Here is a 21480-nt window from a genome sequence, read left to right as displayed (position 1 = left end):
TTCTTGTGGCAGGTTTCTGATAATGGAGGACATGAGACAAACTTGATTGTGAATTGAAGCTTCGAAAAGACCCGCTCCAATGAAAACTGTGTTTTTGGTGTTTCTTTACATATTCATAAGGAATTTTTCTCATGCCAAAAGACATATATTTGCAAAATTAAAATAGCATTTCTGAGTATTTCTTTATTCAAATCTTTACGAATCAGGATCAGACAAAAAAAATACAAAAAAAGAGTGCATTTGTGATGTGAAAAAAATACACCCTGTTCCGTTCCATTCTGATGCATCCACTTGCAGACGACTAGAAACATGTATGCCTTCGTTTTCCTCATCTGTACTGATACTTGGCTCAAAACTGTTCGGCTGGATAGCTCCAATATTGCTCGCCATTTTTGTTTGGTTAATGTTAGGTTGGGGGTGTGAGGGACTGTAAGCTAGTGGGAGAGAGTGTAAACAGATGGATCAGAAAGTGGGGGCAGGCTTACTCCACACCACCCACAACTCAGAAGTAAATTTTTAGTGAACAACTGTGGTTCTGCAGAAACTATGCCTTAGAAAATGACAGTTTTTTATTTTGGCTAAAAACGGCTTAATTAAAGGAACACTGAGATTGTTTATTGAATGGAATAAACGATTATTAGAGTGGGACTTTAATAAGTTTTCACATTGATGGCAACTGGTAATAAAGTTCTTTTTATTTAAGAATTAGTTTGAAATAATTCAAGTTACAAATACAAACAGGATTCTTGTTTAAAGACAGTATAAACTCCCTGATAATTGTTTATTGCTTAATCTAAAGACATCTGTCAGCGTGCCACGCATCCAAAAGGCTCTTTAAGATGCTCTCTTCTTCTGTGTCCAGAGGCTCTGCTTTCACTCAGTGCATTTGTTTTGCGCGCTTCTTCCATTAGTGTGTGACTGTGTGTGCATGAGGGTAAAAAAGACAGAGAGAAAGAGATTTGAGGTGTACTGTAATGTTATAAGTTGAGCCCTCAGGGAAGCAAGGAGCTTTTAGAGAAAGAGCAAAAGACACTGATGACAGAATGGCAACCAGGCATGACCCACTGACAGACAGAAACATTAAGCGAATGGAGGAAGAGACACAAAGAAAAGAGGAGCTAAAAAAGGAGAACAAAAAAAAGGTTTATCAAGAGGAAAACGCTTCTTTCTCCAGAGTCAATACTGGATAATAATCTCAGCAATCAGGGATTTCCCTTTCTAATTACTGTGTGTGTAATTACTGGTGTCTCCTAGAGACCACATAAACCCGAGAAATGTATGTGCGCAGCTTGTTTACGGATTTCTAGTTGAGCGTGTGGCGCAGCACGCTTGCGTGAAGAAGCGCAGACACCAGCCTGAAGGCAAGCTCTTTATGCTGCCTAGGCCTCTAAGTGAAAGCAGGTTGAAATGGTAACCCAGAGTTATGAATGGCTCTGTGCGCTGGCAAGGGAGTAAAAGTGAAAAGAAAGTGAGAGGTGTGCAAAGAAAAGAAGATGAGGGGATGAGAGATGGAAGTGGGTGATAAGCAGAATAAAAAGGAATTCAGGATGGAAAGAGCTTGTAATGGGACAGACGTGGTTACTGGAGGTGAGAAATCGTTTTTTTTTTCTTTTTTTTTCCTTACTTTTTTTTTTTTTGCTGTGACAAATAAGACAATGAAAAACGAATGAGGTAAAAAAATAGACAAGTGTGAAATATATTGTTCGGGGGGTGTTTATGTGAATGTATGTGTGAGAATCAGGCTGACAAAAGGGAACAAAATAAAAGACAGAGGTTAAAGGCTTTGTCTTGCTAACCTGCATGGCGGCTGACAATAGCTCAGTAGGACCCTTCTGCTCCCTCAAACCGTCTCAAGTGCTGCCTGTCAGAATTTAGAGGGCTCTCTTTTAAAATAAGCAGCACCTTCTTTTCAGACTTCCATGATCTTGTGGAAAAAGGAGACAATATTTAAACGCTGACCTCCCCGGTCCACCGCCAGCTTCACTGTGACGTATAACCAGGCTGGTTAAAGCAGCATCACTCTGCCTGTGCTGCGTTCCTCTTCGTTTCTGGACAATGGTGATTGGTGCTTTGTTATTTGTCTACTCATTTCTGCTTCCTGCAGATCACCTGCCAATCAACCTCTCCATCATCCTTCATGACAGCTTCTTTGGATTGGAAGCTTTATCGTCTTGCATAGTTTCTGTGTGTTAAAGGAGGTCAAATTCTGAAAAAAAGAACAATGAAATGAATGAAACTTGTATGGTTTGAAGAAAGACTTAACAGTGAAAGCTCAGATGGTTGTTCAATTTTACACTCTCCATTACAAAGCATTTATTTTCCAAGAATATTCAAAACACCCCTTTCCTTAATGTACCCTAAAAAAATGTGTTTTCTGTTTAACAATATTTTAGTAGGTTTAAAATAAAAACACTTTAGAAGATCACTTTCAGGAAGAACTGGAAATCCTCAGGTGAAACTCTGAGGAGCAGTGTGGATGATTTCACTTCACAGAAATGCTGCTTTTCAGAAAATTCAGATTTGTGTATTGGTAACACAAAACGAGAAAAGAAAGAATAGGTGGAGAAAAGAAAAACCCACTTATGGTAGGTGTAGATCACAGGTCTGCAACCTTCAACTAAGCCATTTGGGCTAATTTCTCACTGACAACAACCCAGTGGGAGTCACAGCCTCACTCATTATTTGGAAAAACAAGACACTGATTTGTATTTATATTATTGTTGCTATTATGATAAATATGAATGAACTTTTGTTTTTTGTCATAAATAAAACACAAAGAATTAAACAGCCTTCTTTTCAAAATATGAATAGTTTATAACTTTTGACAGAGGTTGACTTCCTTTCAAAATAAAAGACACATTGTAGCGCACAGTATCATCTCAATGCAATAGGTAGTGTGATTTCAGCAGTGAGTAAATAAAAATAAAGTTATTTTAACTGTTGTTGGTGTATCTCAACCCAAAATACGTAAGTCTAACAAACCAAAATTAAATCCGAGATTTTTAAGTGACCCATACAATCGATTTTTAACCATAAGTTGCACTTAAAACCCTTTCACTTGTTCTAAAATAAAAAAATGTGCCATATAATTTGGTGTGCCTTTGTTCTGGTTGTTCTTACTGACGTCTGACTGATAGCACAGCTCTCAAAAAGCTGTCAAAATGTTTAAGCTTGACTTGTGATTCAAACTGTCCTTCAACTGCTTGTGAATGAGTTGATTACATTTGAGTTAATACACTTTTACTACGTAGGTACTTTAATTTTTACTTTGCAGCTTTAAAGTTAAAAACGTTAGGGTAGAAGACCCACGTTTGGCTGTGGAGCCTCATGTTGCAGACCTCCGGCTTAAATGAAAGATTAAAATCAGGGGAAGGAACAGATTAACAAGGAATATAAAGGTAGTAAAATTAAAGTAGATGCTAAAGAGGAAAGAAAAGTGGGAGTGAAATGAGAGATCAGCGGCAGGGAAAGAGGGAGTTTAGGTTTGAAAGGAAGGAAACTGAAAAACAAAAAAAGAAGCAGTGATGATGCTGAGGGAAAAAATGTTAATAGAGGAAAAGAAAAAAGGGTTTATATGTTTTTTTCTTCAAAAAGTTATAGATGGAATAGTTGTGTTGTCTATAAAGATGTCAGAATGCTCATGTTACACCAGCTGGCAAACAGACACCCGAATCAGCAACCACAGAATGTCTGATCAGCATGAAATCACTGAGAAGATGTTTAAAATGTGGAGGACAAATCTGTTGGCCAGCTTCAATAAAACGAGACAAAGTAGCTCCTGAAGAAAAGAAGCAATAAGTAGAAAACCAGATCGGCATTGAACTTTTAAAAAGAAATACAACTAATGTCTAGCATGAAAAAAGTGCAGGAAATTCTGATTTAAAATCACAAATCAACATATTTTAAAATCATAAATAAATTCAAATTTGTATTACAAATAGAAAATATGAGCATCAAGTAAAGACAGGAAAGGGTATAGTTTCCTTCTTAAATCCATGAAATTAAAAGGGTTTCCTATTCATATTTAGAAATTGCATTATTTAGTTTAAAAATGCATTTACATGCATATGTTGTACTCACATGCATTCATGAAGAATAATTCACTTTGTCTTGGAAAATGCAATTGTAAAAGTGAAGATACATTTTTTGTAATTATACAAATTATATGCTGAATTAGAAATCATTTTTAGTCATCTTTGTGTTTAATATACAATTCATTATCATCAACACAGTTCACTGTGGAAACATGAACCTGAGGTTTTTGTGTTTTGTTTAGCACTGAAATTGAACCAAATAAAAGAATCACAAGTTATGGAATATCCCAAATTTGATCAAATTTTAAAAAGCTGTGTTTATTTATTTTCAAAGTTTTACATCGTCTCAGTGTTTAAGAAATCTAGATGTTTTATCCCCCATATTAGGAATTTTACAGAAACAGGATTTTACTTTCCTAAAACCGTTGCCACTGTCTCTTTCTTCCACTCCCCTGTTTGCACAGAGAGGCTGTCTATGCTTTTATTTTGAATAAATTGAATTACTGTAATGCCCAGTTGTCAGGTCTTCCAAAAAATCTATGAAAAAATGACCCCAAAACTCAGTGGCAAGTTTTTGGGTGACGATCAGAGGATGTTTTACAACCACTGTGTTTTAGGATTGATTTAAAGATTCTGTCTGTTGTTTGTAAAATACTTTTCATAATAGTTCTAAGCCTTCTCTGATACCATCCTTTTTGGACTTAGCATTTACATAATTTTAATTTTAATTTATTTGATTATTATTTCAATTTATTTAGAAAAGGTACTGTATGTATCTGCAACTTCACTTTCTACTCCAGGGTTCTCTCATGGAGGATCCTTGGTGCTGGGGCCTCAGCCTGTTCGGCCTGCAGGGTTGTTGTTACAATGCTCCCCCTTGTCTAGGTAGTTGGGTCAGTATATCCCTATGGCTTGGTGTTGACCTTGGCCTCCCATGGTTTGGGTAGTTGCTGTTGCTATTCCCATTGTAAATTTCCTGGATGCCGGTGTATATGGATCCCCACGATACTGTTTCCAGACATCAATGATTTTTATTTCTGCTATTGTCAGTGTCTGTCATTGTTAATGCCTTTAAATTCAGTAGAGAAACAGATATTACACTACATTCACACTGCCCTCTGCAACGCAAGTTCAAACGACTTCTCCCAATGAAAAGTCCAAGTGTGCGTAGAATAAATGCGGGAAAAGAAACTGGCTGGAGCGAGACTTGAATCTCTGCAATATTTTGCACCAATCCTCGTCCAACTGTAGGTGGCGGACTTGCGCTAGTGATCAGTAAAAAAAAAAAAAGAGAAGAAGCCCCTCCCTGCTTGTGCAGTGTGAATGCCATGCTGTACAAGCATATAACCCGTTCTTGAACGTCCAATGCCCAGAGTGAAAGTAGCTTTAAGGGTGACGTTTTGGGTAGAGCTGCAGGGAGAATATTTGTGGGTGTTTATGTATTTAGTGTGTGTGACAAGTTTAATGTTTCATCATTGTGTGTGTGACGCTTGTTTTATTTGCTTTCATTATGTAAAGCCCTTCGTATTGCTGACTGCATGAAAAACAAATACATTTGAATTCTAATCCCATACTTATGGTGGCACCCATGTTTATTATTTTGCCACTTGAGTGGCGGGTCCGAATGACACAGTGACACGGATCCATTCCCTTTATTTGTAGTGTGTGCATATGTGCGTGGAGGTGAGAGGTCTGTGTCTTTCAGCAGTAGGATTAAGCATCTTCCTTATTACAGCCTCATTACATCAGGCCTCATATTCTATTACAAAGTCGCACAGTGGACGATGTGTTCACAATTCTCATTCAGACAGGCACCCGCATGCTCATGCCTTTAAAAACAGTCGCCAAATCAATCAGTCTTTTCAAAGGTCAGGGTCGGTTTTTGGTATTCCGAAATGTTAATCAGTGTATGTAAGTGTGTTGGTTTGTGTGTGTGTGCGTGTAGGGGACTTGTGTGTCGCAGCTGTTCATTGCATTACCATCTAACATGACACTCCCGCTGCACCCACAAACACAGACACACACACAGACGCGGGTAATCTAATTTAGTTAATGGCAGTAGCCTTTAAACTGTAAACCCATGTTTTGGTTCCCTTCCATATAGCGCCCCCTACACGAAAAAAATGGAGAAATGGTCCAAGAAGCTTTCACTCCAAAATGTTTTCCAAATGTGGGAGACTGAGGCTCCTTCCTGAAAAGGCACATGGATCGTGTTTCAAACCAAACTGCTGGTGTTGTGCTGTGGTCAGTAAATGGAACAGTGGCATCAGTCAGCTCTGGACTCAGCTGCGGCCTGGGAGCTGAAGGGTCTGAACTTGTTCTGTGGAAACTTGATGTGCTGAACTTCGCTTATCCTGGTTGCAGCGCATGTGATCAGACAGGGCGACGGCAGAACATGAATGGCCTGACAAGAGAGACTAATGTCAGAAAAAAGCTTTGTTTTTAATGAAATAATTTTACAATTTATGCATAATTATTCAAAAAGTACGACTTGGCTACCTTTTTTAATTGATGTTCCTTTAACAAGAGCATGGAGTTTTGTTAATTAAGACCAATTTGTTCAAAATATTTAAAAATATAGCATTTTACAGGGCGTTGTGAGTACACAAATGTTATTTACAACATATTAAAACAGGTTTAAAATCCACAGTTTCCTCAATATTAAATCTATGCTGTTTCTACTGACGTGCTTGTTTGGGAGACGCAGCTGCTGTTTATCTGCGAGGTAACGGAGCAGACAAAATGCAGTCTGGTTGGGATTAAAAACCCATTTTGTCCAGAATAAATATGTGTGATTCATGTTTTTGACTCAAGTAAAACTTTGCAAAAGGGACGTTTGCTGCTGCCTGACCACCAAAAGCAAACTTAGGGTGTAGCGTCCCTATTTGATCTCTCATTTTTCCACATTTCTTGCTGGGACAAACATCAATTGTTCTGGAATAAAGTGCAGTCTAAGTAAGAAATCTGTAAATGTTTGTGTAATTAAAGCTATCTTATTTCTTTATGGTTTTTTTTTCATAAAATGAGTTTGTCCTTTAACATTAAAAGAAAAAAAAGGTATTTATCATAGGTTAAAGTGCGAGAAACCCCCTTGTTTATGAATTGAGAATAAAATGAAATGCTTTTAATTTGTATGCCCTTATTTAAGTATCTTTAAAGGTTGACACATTTTTAAAATTTCAGCAAAACAAAAAAGAAATTCAAGAAATTTAAAAAAAATAAACACTGAAATTCCTTTGAATGTTTTTAATATTTCAGGGTTTATAACTAATATTTCATTTATTTAACTTTAAAACTGTTTTGAAATATATTGAAAATACACAAAACATACTTATTTGGGAAATTCTCCTTTTTTATAACATTTCTGGAGTGTTCCAATTGTATTTTTTCAAAATTGAACTTTTTTGTTGTTGTGGGTCCTTGCACATTTACAAAAATGCTTCATGATGGCCATATTAAAATCTTCAAAAAAATTGTAGATAGCCTACTTAGATCAGTGATATTAATCCACCTCAGTAGTTATTTTATTTTTGGGTCAAATCTGAATTCTTCACCTACCCGTAGGGTTTTTCCCCACCCCTCTTGTAGTGGCATTTGAAAGGGGTTGTCCGAATTAGTATCTTTAAGGGCTAAGCTCTTTTCTTCACGTAGGTGTGCTCTGACACACAGAAGTTTACATTTTAATGTAAGAAATGACTTTTTGTTTCAGTATGACCTTTTTAAATTTATAAAACTGATATTTTTATGTTTTTCCAAGCGCTAGCCGACCCACCACTATTGATGATGTCATCGAGTGGGAGCAACGTCCGAATTCAGAGACACTATTTTTCCATAACTCCCCGTTTGGAAGTGTAACTGTAGGGGTAGGGTGAAGCGGCAGGGGTAGGGGAAGAATTTGGATTCAGCCTTAATGTGAGATGGTTCGCCTATGGACTTATTTCAAGTCTGTTTTTCTTGACGATTGATTTTAAATCCAGATAACATTTACATTTTTTAAATCATCTTATCGCTGATGACTTGTGAAAGTGTGTATGTGTGTGTGCTCATATGTGTTGTCTGGCTGGTGTCCAGGAGACTTAATTGCCAGCACTGTTTGCTTTCATGGCCAGTCTTTCCAGCCCACTGCTCAAAGGAATGCGGCGACCACATACACACATACACACACTGACAGAAGTGTTGACCACCGAGCACATATGTTGTTTAGGTAACATGCATCACAAATGCATAAAGCAGACCAACAATCCACGAGAGAAGTGAACAAGTTGTCCGCTTCATGCATGACTCTGTCTCATATTCAGTGTTGCTCATGTGAAAATTGATCTTTTGTTGGGAAGCATTTATCATCCATTTTTTCCGCCCCTCTCCCTTTCCTCTCCTGCCACTCTCAGTTTTTGTTTTGATTTTGACACAGATTAATAAACACTCATTGTTTTTTAGGGCACAGTCTCTTTGCCAATGGCTGTGTGTAAATGAGTGTGTGCTGAATGGACACTGGACAGATGGTGCATGACAGCTGGTCCAGAGTGACAAGTGTGTGTGACCAAAGCCTGTGCCGTGGTGAAAGAAAGGAAGACAACATTGACTGAGAGAAACTATTTGAAAAGAAATATCTCAGCTTGCTGGCGATTGCAGTAAATAAAGGGGTGGGGGTGATGAGGTGGGGCTGTGAGGACATCTTGAAGAGATTTGGATCAGAACATAGAAGAGGCAGTGTTGTACTTATGTAAAAAAATTAAGCAGAAACAATAATATTCGCTTTATTTTCCTTTTACCAAAAGGTAACAAGTTGCTTCATCTTTTTGCCTTTTTTCTTTCTATTTTCAGTCCAAAAGCACAGTGCAGTTGTTGGGTCAGACTCTGTAAACGGCCTCGTCCCCCATCCACAGCCAAGCAACTGACAGACGAATCCCTCATTTCCCTAAACAGCCTGGAGTAGACGATTGACAAGAGGTTCATTTCACACATAGTTTGGGTGAGAGGCCTCAGGGGAGGAAACACTTTCTGCCTCCAACAGGCACACTTTGCACTAAGATGGTGACACACGGTGATAGTGCCTAAAGGAAGAAAGGAAATCCGGCTCAGCCGAAATGATCCCACAAAGCATTTCCACAACTTCTTTACATGTTTAATAGTTAGTAAGGCTGAGTTTCACAGCGGGCTGCATGCTGGTGCATTGGTAGCACTGTCGCCTCACAGCAAGTGAGTCGAATCCCGACTTGGACCTTTCAATTCTCCTCCTGCATGTGTGGGTTTTCTCCAGGTGCTCCAGTTTCTCCCAAAGTCAAAAACCTTGCTTCATAGGTGAACTGGTTACCCTAAGGAGTCCCTAGATGTAAATGTGTGATTGTGTTTGTCGACAAACCTGTCCAGGGTTTTACCCAACTTTGTCCATAGCCGTGACTCTGAAAGGGAAATATATAATAATAATGGTTGGAAGTTTTACGGCCAAAAGAACTCAATTGGTTAAATTTCTCTCACAGGTTCGACATTTAATTCTGGTAAATATTAACTTTTTTTTTGAAAAATGTAATTTAACTACCCCCTCAACCAAATGGGGGAGCACATATTTTCCAAAACACAGATTGTGTGTTTAACTCACCTAAGGCAACAAGCAGTAGATAAACATTGTTTTAATTGATTCTGCTTGTATGTTCTGTTTGTATTAGGCTATGAAAAATACATTTCACATGACTAGTGATAAATTCCAAACAAAGGCGATACTTTCATGAATAAAATTATGCATTATTTCAATTTAATGTAACTGAAAAGAGTGTTAAGCCTGAAAAATACATTAATTACTCTGACTGTATTCATGGAATAATTGTAGTGATATTTAATTTCAGTGAAAATGTCTTAGAAATTGTTTAATGGATTTGTTTTTTATTAAGCTCTGGTGTTAATTACCCCAACAAATAGTTTTCAGTTCTTTATCAAGAGACTGTATAAGCCATTTAAGAAAGTAAAGAGCAGTATTAGATTGGATATTTAGCCAGTCATCCAATCTGCAGCACTTCAACAGTTTTAACACTATTGCAGGCAGGTTTTCCCTGCTTTAAAAACTTGTTTGATAATTTGACAGGGTTTTTTATGACCTTGATTTCTCATGTTTTGATAAAAAAAAAAGGAACCTCAGGCTATTGATTGAGCAAATGATGAAACTTTTGGATGTTCAGTTTTGTTGTTTCTATCCAATCACTTTTCATTCCATTTGGGGGAAAAAATCAATATAAACTCTCAAAACGGATTTATAGATGTTTAAACAGGCTTTAATTTTTTAACCAAATATCCATGTTTTAGTCTTTTCCTGTTTGCGTACATGCATGGGGGAGTACTGCATGTCACTCAGAGCTGCTGTGTAAACATCAGGAAGGAAAGACAAAACGACATGTGCATTTGAAGTAGCATTCATGTCTGCAGTTTGATGGAATTAAATGAGAAATTTAACCAATTGAGTATTTTGGCCGTAAAACTTCCTCCATCCATTTTCTTAACCTGCTTTCATAGAATCCTTTGGAGAAAAGCCTTTCACACCACTAAGTGTCAGCATTTAAACTCCAGTTGTTTTAGAGTTCCTTGCATTTTCTTACCACAACAGAACCAATTACACAAATCAGTATGTTTCCCTCTACTTTTTGAGCTGTTTCTAAAGCTTTTTCAAGAGGAGAACAATATTCTAAAACCAACACCATGAGAATGTGTTTTTGTGCATGAACATCTTGGGTCATGAAATTACTGAATCAGCAGAGAAGAAGGTGCAGCACAACTTAGCCTAAGATAAGCATTTTTTAAAAGCTGACAAATTGAGAAAACTATTGCTTAACTAATTTGGCTTTTTTTCTATGCAGCCAGTCTTTAGTAATAACTGATTTGCATTTTAATAAAAGGTTTATATTTTACTGAAAATTGTCCCTTTAGGTTGACTTTGAAGCCAGGGTTACTGGTTTTCTATTAATAAATAGCAAAGGCGTATTATTGATACCTGGGAAGACTGACCGATTGACCATTTTAACAATCTGAACAAAAGCTCAGCGACTGATGGATGAAGAAAATTATGGAGAAAAGGAACAGATGGAAAATGAAAGGATTGTTCGACACCAGAGTGATACATTATCCAAAACCCTGATTTATGCATTTGCTCATGTTTCAGGGGAGTTTAAGGTCAACAGGAATGGTGCAGAGAAGAGTTTTGTCACAGAGTTTTTGGCAGATCAGGTCAAAGAAGTAAGTGCATAGAAATAACACTGTCTGACTTTGCAAACAACACATCAATGAACCCTCTTTTGCATTCAGAAAAACAAATGCTCTGACAAATTTGCATGTAAAAAAAACGTTAAATCCTTCACATGGTTGCTGTTACAACTTCTCTGCTTATCATCTTACCATCTTAAATGAAAAAGGGACAAACAGTAAAGAGATGTGATGTCACTCTCCAAGAGTTAGTGGTTTCTAAATGGTCGACCAAGCATCCAGCTCTGGTCAGTACAGTTGTGGTGTGTGTGTGTGTGTTTGTGTACTTTGTGTTGGTTTTGGACGAGTTCTGCAATAAATTCAGTCACGGTGCTGAGTTGGTTTAAAAACTCGCATGCAGAGACGCCTGCATACACCCAACCTTTCTGTCATAGGCAGCGTGAAAGTGTTAGAGGCGGGGTTATTGACTCGTACACGCAGAGACAGCAGCGAGCAGCAAGTGAACACACCACTATCGGAATACAATTAATACTGTCTGGCTGATGGATTAGACTCATTACACATGGAGCAGGGCAAAGGAGGGCGGAAAAGGCCATCTGCAAAGCTTGAGAAAAAGACAGTGGTAGCCAGAAAGAGGGTGAAACCAAATAGACAATGCTAGTGGGGAAGTATCCAGTTACATTCTGAGTATCTGTCCCAAAAATGTTAACATTTTTTGGTTTTTAAGTAAACTGACCATCAAAATGTGCACACAATGCAAAAGCTACATACACTGTTAGCATTTCAGTTGAACTCTTAACAATCAATTGCATGGCTTATGCATTGTCTAATCATGAAAGGAAAAAAACTATTATTCATGTTCTAAGATAAACTGTATGTTCCAGATATGATTTCAAGAGAAAAAAAGGTGCAAAAACATGGTGGAAAAAGTGTTTAACCCTTGTGCTATCTTAGATGACCCCACCCTTACTTTGACGTGTTCTCCCTACCATGACAAAGGTGGACAAAGGTGGAAAGATTTCATGTAATCCATGGACACCAGTGAGGTTCACAAATCATTGAAGAAAAAAGGTTCAGCGCACTGTCTAGTGGGTCTAGATGACCCAACTCCCAATGTTAAAGTGCCCAGGACAGCACAAGGGTTAAAGACATTTACAAAAGAAGATCTCTTTTGTAAAAACCCATGAAAACATGTGAAAACATTAACAATATAATTATTTTTATCCAAAACTCAGAAAACAGGAGGAAGAAAAATAATCTAGCTTGCACCTTACATCGTATATGTAACAGACAGTCCTATCTGAACCCAAACTGCTTGATTGATCGTTGTTGGCAGCAAAAAATCTATAGACATGGCATGATATCCATGGAAATCTCAGATGTGAAGACATTCAAAGATAATACTAGGTGGTTTATTAAATGAAAATGAAGGGTAAAATCAACAATGGGAAAATATGCGCAAACTAAAAATGCTAAATTAAGTGTAGGAAACCAAAGCAGTTTTTGAATTTGCCAATTCACACTTAGCAAGACCGATACATCAAGAATCTGTAGATCCTCTAAGGCTTGCAGCATTACTAAATAAGGATAGTTCAGGTTTGTGTACTTTCTGTAAACACCAGAATGATACAATCATTGTTGGAGAAAGTTGCTTGCCGAAAGGCCCCATCGGGGCAAAGTAACGCATCGTGTCCAATGTCGGGTGGGAATTTACAGTAAGGATTATCAGCTGTTGCTCGGTAGAAATGCTATTAAACATGAGACATCTGCTCCACATTATCCACAGCAAAGCTGGAGCATTTTATGTAATAGGGCAAGGTGTATGCTAATAGAGAGCCATTTCAACAGCAGCTATGTACCAATGGAGTGTAAGCAATATTTGTGGTAAGAAACAGATGTTGGAACAATCACCCATAACAGACACCTTGCTACACGCTAACAGAACGGTGACCAAACTTGGAAAATGCACAATGTTACATACAAGACAAGTAAACTCCACCCAAGATGCATTGAGAGATTTTTTTTTTAATACGTCAAAACAATCCAGCTTCATTGACTCACTATACCAAGAGAGACAGAGTGCAAAACCATAGATTGGTGAAGTGTGTCAACTAATGCAGAGCAATACAAAAAGACTGAAGGAGGGCTTTGTGGGGCTGTTTTTTGGTGGTGCTGTGACAGGATTACTGGACCAGAACAAATCCTCCACCTTTACAGGATAAATGTAGTTCAATTAGAAAACCAAGAACAATCAGATGAAGCCAAACATGAGACCCCACAAAGTTAGGAAGAAACTAGCAGGAAAATGGTTTGTTTATAAAAAATATTAAACTGGAGTGACATGCAGAGTAACAAGCTAAGAGAAAGCTAAAGCTGAACTATCCTGACAAACGTGATATCAGAAGATACAGAGAGTGTGTGGAGACAGATCAACTTAACAACTTGCACTAGACCAGATCTGAGTCTTGTTGTAATTAAACTTTCACAACAATAGTATGACCTAACAGAAGAACAATGAACTAATATGAAGCACATGTTCAGATATCTAAAAGCCACAAAAGAAAGATATTTTACAGAAAATGCAGAAAAGGTTTGGAAACTTTCAGTGATTACAACAGGCCAGAGGATGTGACTGACGGACACACCACTGCTTTGTAGACCTACATTGAAAATGTTGATATTGTGGTCCTACATTGTTCTTCCTACTTCGTCAGCTGACTTTAAGGCATTTGCTGCAACAGTGCAGGTGTATGAAGAGAAAGAAGGCAAAATGACTTTAGGAAAAATCAATACAAAGATAGAGATGTGAGCAGCCTGACATCAAGAATAATTTTGCAAAGTCAAGTATTGAAACTGGTCAAATTATTCTGGAATAATACACGATCCCTGCAAATGGCTGCACACATCATGATTAAATCACCAACAAATCCAACTTTTGTAATGCGTTAGAAAGTTGTCCCCATCTATAGTGCCGCAAAAATACAGGTTGAAGCTGAAGAGCTTTGATGTTTGTCTTTTTGGAGGAGATAGGAGACATTTATTAGTACAGTACTACAGTAACATGGAATTTTAGTTTTTGCTTTTGAGATCAGAATGTGAGATCAAGAAGGGGTGATGACAAATTGGGCTTTGAGTGTGCTCTCTACTGGTTAAAGTGGACTCTTGTGTGAAAAGTGACAGGAAATGCTGGTCCCTGAAAACAGGTGTATTGCATTAGTAGAATAAAGAAGGTCTGACAAAAACAGATTGACAGTGAGCTTGCGCTTACTTTTCTCTGTTAATGGAACTGTTGGGTGAAGAATCCAAAGTGCAGGGGACCAGGCGGGACAAAACCATGAAATAAAGGGAGAAACAAAAGGGTGATAATGCAGATGACCTGACCACCATGAACCCAAACCAGACACGTAAATACACTGAAGATCATTGTTAACTTGACTGTGACGGGGGGGACACAAAACCTGATAACAGAGCTTGACAAGAACAAAAAAAAAGAAAATACGTAACTAAAGTCAAAACAGCAAAATCCTCACAGTTACATGCCATGATCATCTTAAACACAAAGTCCTACCGAGCAGAAAGACTCTGTCAATACAGACGGTGTGGAAATTTAAATGACATCAGCTCAGAGCAGATATAAGGCAACACCAACCAAAATTAGATCAATGTGTAAAATGCTTATATTACTAATCCACAACATTCCCAATGCTGCATGTTTAAATTTTTTCCTATATTTAGATTTATAGATAAAGTGAATATTTTTTTTTATTTTGGTTTAACTGGGGTGGGGTGGTTTTGAAGGACTTTAACAGGAACAGCTAGTTTATTAATAAACAGCTCAAACCTTTGACAAAACTGAAACATGACGAAAGAAACATCTCTTAAAGTTTAAAGGAGCACAGGTGCAGAGCATGATGGGAATTTCTGTTGAGACAGCTTTAGCTATAAATATAAACATTACAGCCTTCCAGTTAAATGCTTTTCAACTATCCTCATATGCAATTATTGTATTACTGCAAGCCACTGTCTGTTTCCCCTCCATAAGTGTGTGTGTGGTTTAACAGATGTATTTCTCACTTGTCTATAATTACGCGTGTAAACATTTCTGGTGATGTCATGATCTCAGACCTCTGACTAATCTGTTCCTGGTCAGAAAAACAACGTCATCAGTCTGCTTTTACAGATTCATCCACTCAGCAGAATAAAAACCTTACAATCACAGGTTTCACAATCTTTGCGATAGTTACAGCGCGATGGAGGAAGCATTGAACCACGCACAACTGGGACACATCCCCTCCGTCAAGTCAAAGTGTCGCTTAAAGTGTTTACCCTGTTCCAGTATCCATAGCAACCCTGTTACCTGGCATTTAAAGTATGCGTGTAAGACGTGATGGTGAATATTGGGAGAAGACAATGAGACGGGAGGAAAGCGGGGGAGCTGCAGATCTGTCATTCACAAGCAAAGTCAATATTTGTTTAGAGGAGACTCACTGAAAGACGGTGGAGCAGATCTGTGTTGGAGGGTTTTGGTGTAGGTGGCAAAATCATCTTAAAGAAAAACTTTATTGATGATTACAGGTTTCTGGCTCATGTAATCTTGCTTGTATGTCATACATTTGTCCATCAAATTTTGATAATTCCTGTTTAGGATGCTGGAGCCTATCCAGCCTCTGTCGGCTGAGGGCAGGGTACACCCAGTTTGCCAGTCCATCACTGACAACCACAAGGGACAATCCAGAATCACCAATGAACCCATGAAGCATGCTTTTTTTGGGACTGTGGGGAAGCCGGAGGGCCTGAAGACCACTCCACAGGGAGAACATGCAAACTCTACACAGAAAGGACCCAGCTGGGATTTGAACCGGGGCCAACCACATGACCATGCAGCCCATCGTGCATGGAGAATTCAGGAATGTATCATGTTAGACAAACCTGTATTCTCCGTTTAGAGCTCAGCGGGTTTGGTTTCCCTTATATTGTCATCAGAGAGCCTCCTCTCCTCCTCCTCCTCCTTTTTTTTGGAAAGTCTTTCTCCTTTTAATTGCTCGCAGGAGTGTGATCTTTGGGGGATCGCTAATGGAGCGGCTGTCTGAATTAGCAGCAGGATGCATTCAAATACACACAAAAAAGTCAATCTCTCCGGCTATCCTGAACAGTTTTTGTTTTTTCTAAAAATCCAAATCAGTTATTTAATATCTGTTTTATTGTCCACCTTTCCTATTTCTCACCTCTTCTTCTTTTTTTTAATCTTTTTTTTCCTTTCCAGCTCCATCTTTGCCTATTCATACATTCTTATGGTTAATAGGATTAGGTTCTCCGAAAGGGATTTGAACAAGATGATTAGTTTACTGCTCTGCCAGCTTGTACCCAGCCACACATGCTCACACACCTCCACGGGAACCCCCACTTTTACCAGACCTGGGAAGAATCTCATGGCAGTAGGTCCTATACAAAAGAGATTCAGAAACTGTACAACCGTGGGCAACGGAGTGAGTGTGTATATGTGTGTGTCCACTGCCAGAGAGAAAGAGCAGGGTGGAGGGGAGAGGATAAGGGCAGGATGTGTGAGAATTGAGAGCAGCTCTTTCATGCCCAGGTCTTCTTAGACACGGAGGGTGTCAAAAGCCCCTCTCACTATAAAAAAGACCCTTTAGAAAAGCAGCACTAAGCTCTTAACACTCGAGACCTGACTCTATCAGGCACACACACACATTTAAGTGCACGCATACACACACCGCGGGCCACCAGAGGTGAGAAAAATAGGCAAGAAAGCGGATGACATCGAAGAGACTTTTACAAATAAAAGTTATTTTCTTTAAAACTGAAAACATTTTTGGGCATCTGTGCACCAGCAGCCTCATTTTTTTTTCTGATGATGGCAAACTGCAGTGTTGGGTGTTTCAGCCAGCTGCTGAAAGAGGAAAAAGATCAATCAAAGAGAAAGGGATCAGACTTTGGAGACTGAGACTTAATGCAGTTCCCTCTGATCACCTGCAAGACGCTTCAGTCAAGCTTTCTGTTCTGTTCTTGTCGTTTAACCATAAAAGGAAAAACGAGTGCAGCGCATACAGCTATTAGGAATGCAGTGCATTCTATACTCCGATTTCCTGCATTTAAATCAAGGTAAAGAGCTGCCTTCACTTTACTTCTCAGCTCACAGCTGCTTTGTTCAGCTTCCTCTATATTTCAAGAAGCTTGATTCTGCTGAAGGTTTCTTCATTAAGGATTCTTTCTTGCCATTGTTGCTTTTTGCTTTCATTATGTGGATTACACCACAAATCCTTCTGATTTAATCTGTTGTTTGTTCTATGGCACATAATCTAAAATAATTACACTCCAAAAACAGGCCCGGATGAAATAAGTAAAAAATTATTAAAATTTTGAAAAACGTTCTTTTAAAAAAGCAAAAAAAAACTTGCCAGGTTAGAAAAAATTGTCTCATCAACATTTCTCATCTTAAGAAAAAAGTTCTGGTCACAGACATGTTTCCTTAAACCTAGAATATGTTACTATTGAAAGACTTTCTTGATAAGATTGTTTTTTGTTGCAAGGGTTACTTTTCCAATTTTCTTTTACTTTTTTTACTTAGGAAAGCTAAAAAAAAAGACCCTTGCTTTTAGGCACTTTTACTTGAAACAAAGGTTTTTCTGTTTTTGCAGTGTGTCTATGATATTTTTTGGAATCATTCTAGACTGAAATAGATTAGACCTTTAATAATTGAGGATTTTTATTTATATATATATATATATATATATATATATATATATATATATATATATATATTGTGGAGTGCTTTGACACTATCTTAATTGTTAAAATAACAATTTAAGGAGAATTTTTTTTAACCATAAACAACCCCAAAAATATTTCATACTCCCACTTTTTGAGCTCTGTCTGTCACAGTTGTGTATGCACACACTTATTGAAGTCTGTTTTCTTGCCTCCCGTCATGAATGCAGGCTGTCAGCTGTCGGTTTCTCGCTGCAGTGTGTCTGGGACAGTGAACCTGTGTGTGGGTTTGTTCCGCCTCCGCTTTCAGAGAAGTTTTTAACTTAGCAGCATGATATGGTTTCTGTGTGGGTCCTAAACCTCCGGCCCCCTTCATTTAAAAGCATATACACTTTGTCCCTCCTCTTATACGTGCATACACACACACACACACCCACACACACAAACACACACACAAACACACTGGGCTCAGTTGGAGCCTCATTTAATGAAGCTAACCTCCCAGTCTAGGCACAGGGGCACAGGTGAGGGGTTAAATCTTAAGGAAGTCCGAAAACAAACCCACTCTAGGGTAGACAGAAAGGATGCAGAGAGGAAGATGAAAAGGAAGAGGTTAAAGGAGAGGAAGCTAAAGAAAAGAAAGACTTAGAGGTGGTGTTGAACATTTAGCAAGAGTGAATGAAGGCGTCTCAGCAGCAAACTGAAAAAGAAAATCCAGGCTGAAGTCCATGATAAGTCCGTTTCTTAATGTGCGTACAACTCGCTATTCAGCCTCCATCTGTGGTGGTCTTTTGTGAAAAAATGAGGTTTAGAGAGATTTTCTGCATCTTTTCAAGAGATCCAAAGCCACTCTGAATTGCAGAATCACATGCATGTAACTGTGAGGGGGCAGGGGTGTGTGTGGTAGTCTTTGTGTGCACATTTCTTTTCATTTGTCAAGGATAAGAAGTCAAAAATAGTAATAACCAATTTTCTAGATTCAAGATCATTTAAAGCTTCCACAATAATGCACAACTTAAGTGTCAAGTAGACTTTAGATATGTTGAACACCTGTTGCATCAGGTCTTTATACGCTAAATAAATAATGATGCCCTTCAGGCTGTCTTATTTCAACAGGACTGATCCACCATCAGTGAAGGGGGGAAAAAAGACCACAATGTTAAACATTTCCTTCCAAAAATGCATTTAAGAGTAATTTAAAGTGTCTATGGCACAAAAATGGTCAAAATAATCACTTTTTAAACTTTTGAATGTACGAATTTCCAAAACCAAATCCGCACAAAAATTCCTCTAATCAAATCTAAACTGTAGATGATTCTGTGGATTGTCTTACTGTCTTTTTGTCAGATCCTCCTTCTCTATGTTTATCATATTTGTGTTGCTCAATTGATAGTGTTGCGTGTCTCCATGGCAAAAGTGCTTGTAAACACACAAAAGTCAGGTTCGTGTGTGGTCTCAAACACACACAGACTCATCTGCTACCAAAAAAAGATCTGAACACACTTGTGTGTGTGGAGTTACGGCGCATTTTACTGAGTGTTTGTTTTAGGATTTTTAAAGGTACGTCTGCTTTCTCTTTGTCCTCCAGGAATAGTATCAGTTTACATGACCCAAAGTGTGCGTGTGTGTGTGTTATTTGTTAAAATATATCTGGCACGAGTGTTTATACAGTGTGCATGTAAAACTGCAAAAAACGAAACACCATCTGTCCTTGTTTGTAAAATCAAATTCCATAACCTTGTTGGCTGTTTTTGGCTTCAGACAGCATGGAAGGCATGCGTGTTTTAGTCCTCCCAGATGTGAACGTTTGAACGATCAAATGTCAGCTCAAGTCAAATGTTTGCTTTATTACTGGATGTAGATATCTTGAGTTGACGCTGCTTTGTGGCCAACATCTCTGCAGTTTTGACGTCGTTAACAATAAAACGCATGTTTTCATTTGAAAATTCAACTACAGTGACAGAGTTTTCAGCTACAATTCTTATCTTGAAGATTTAAAATGATTGATTTTTTAAAAATCTTGATCAAACTTGCAACATATGACTCTTTTCTGATAAGCTGTAGTTAACCGTGGAGAGTGTGCTTACACGGCTGCTTTGTGCCCCTGCAGTCCACGCTGTCAATCAATGAGCCCGGTGCTCCCACATGCGTGGTGTGTAGAAACCGCCAGTTTTGTTATTTCAGTCGGACATGAAGGGGACTAAGGCTAAGAATAGTAGATGTTTAAAGCTGCCAGCTTTAATTTTTAACAACCTTTGTTTGGTCATTTTTCCCCCTTTTCTTTATGTATGCAACAAATGAAATTTCAGATGCCGTTGAGACGCAGCAGGTGGGGACATGGGAGGGAGATCGATGATGCCTGCAGAGCTGATTATATGATCACAACTGCAGGAATCTGAGGAATGTGCACATTAGCTGTTAGCTGATTAGCACTGCGGAGGGTACAGTTGGGGTCAGGAGCCGGAAAGTCATTGGTGAAAGGTCAGAAAGGCAGTCTGGAAATTGATTGATGTGTGCACGCACACTCAGGAACCCACAGACACGTTGTGCAACATTTTTACTTCTTTGTGTCCTTTCATGTATGAGCTGAAGTAATTGTCGTGCTTGAGCTTTTACCTCATTTATGTATTTATATGTGCACATGTGCACGAATGGGATTAACACCTCTGCTGGTGTGACTATTTGCGTGTGCATCCCTCGGCACCTGCATGTGAGTGTCCTTCACTAAATTAAGTTGCTCGCCAACCCCTGATTGCTTGCATTTAACTTGCTGGAATGCGGCGCTGTGTTTCTGCCTGACACCTGTTCACGTGTTTGTGTGTATTTATATTGCTGTGCGTGCGTCTCAGTGTGCTGCTGTCCAAGCTGCAACTTGGTTAAAGTGGCTGAAAATTAAATATCAAACCCCAAATGGTCACAGACACACACACACACACACACACATCCATCAGTCAGAGGCAGAGGGTGGGGTAGGTGGGGATAAATGGGAGTAAATGGAGCAGAGATCACTACTGCCCCCTACAGGCTCCTATAAAGCTGCCTCACCACAGCTTTCATGATTGCAGTTGAACTGCATCTGGCCTTGGATAGGAGAATACCGGTCAGAGATAGATTTCTGATGGCGGCTTAGGGGTTAAAAAGAGATAACTGATTGCATTTAATGGAGTAGGCTTCTCCCTGCGAGAAACTTGCTTTTGCTGATGATCTATCTTGCACTGCTGCAATTTCGTGATTGCATCAAGGACTTGTGCTGCAAAGTGGCTCAGTGAGAATTTTTGACTTAATTTGGTACCAAATCATCTTTTTTTTTTCTCTCCCTTTCTGCTTCACCTTCCAGCGACCTCAGCGAGAACCAGATACAGGGAGTTCCAAGGAAAGCCTTTAGGGGAGCTGTAGAAATCAAGAACCTGTAAGTGTCCCTCTGGGGAAACTTCTTCTGCACATACAGCATGTGGAAGAGTGCATTCATACCTGTGTGCGTGTTGTTATTGGAACATCCTAAGTGCCTGTGCATCAATATTTAATTGTGTTA

At 38.7% G+C, this 21480-nt stretch overlaps 1 protein-coding gene across 15 annotated transcripts in view; it reads left to right on the top strand.

Annotated features, from left to right (window-relative positions):
• Positions 1–21480, top strand: part of slit2 (slit guidance ligand 2) — a 96235-nt gene that overhangs the window by 43182 nt on the left and 31573 nt on the right. For all 15 annotated transcript variants that reach the window (XM_020703030.2, XM_020702996.2, XM_020703000.2 and 12 more), the window contains exon 5: positions 21286–21357. In XM_020703030.2, the coding sequence (XP_020558689.2) occupies positions 21286–21357 (72 nt within the window). The remainder of the gene's footprint in view (positions 1–21285; positions 21358–21480) is intronic.

Source organism: Oryzias latipes, chromosome 1, assembly GCF_002234675.1.
Source record: "Oryzias latipes chromosome 1, ASM223467v1".
NCBI lineage: Eukaryota > Metazoa > Chordata > Actinopteri > Beloniformes > Adrianichthyidae > Oryzias > Oryzias latipes.
Note: the sequence above shows the minus strand (reverse complement) of the source record. Positions and strands in the feature narration are given on the sequence as shown.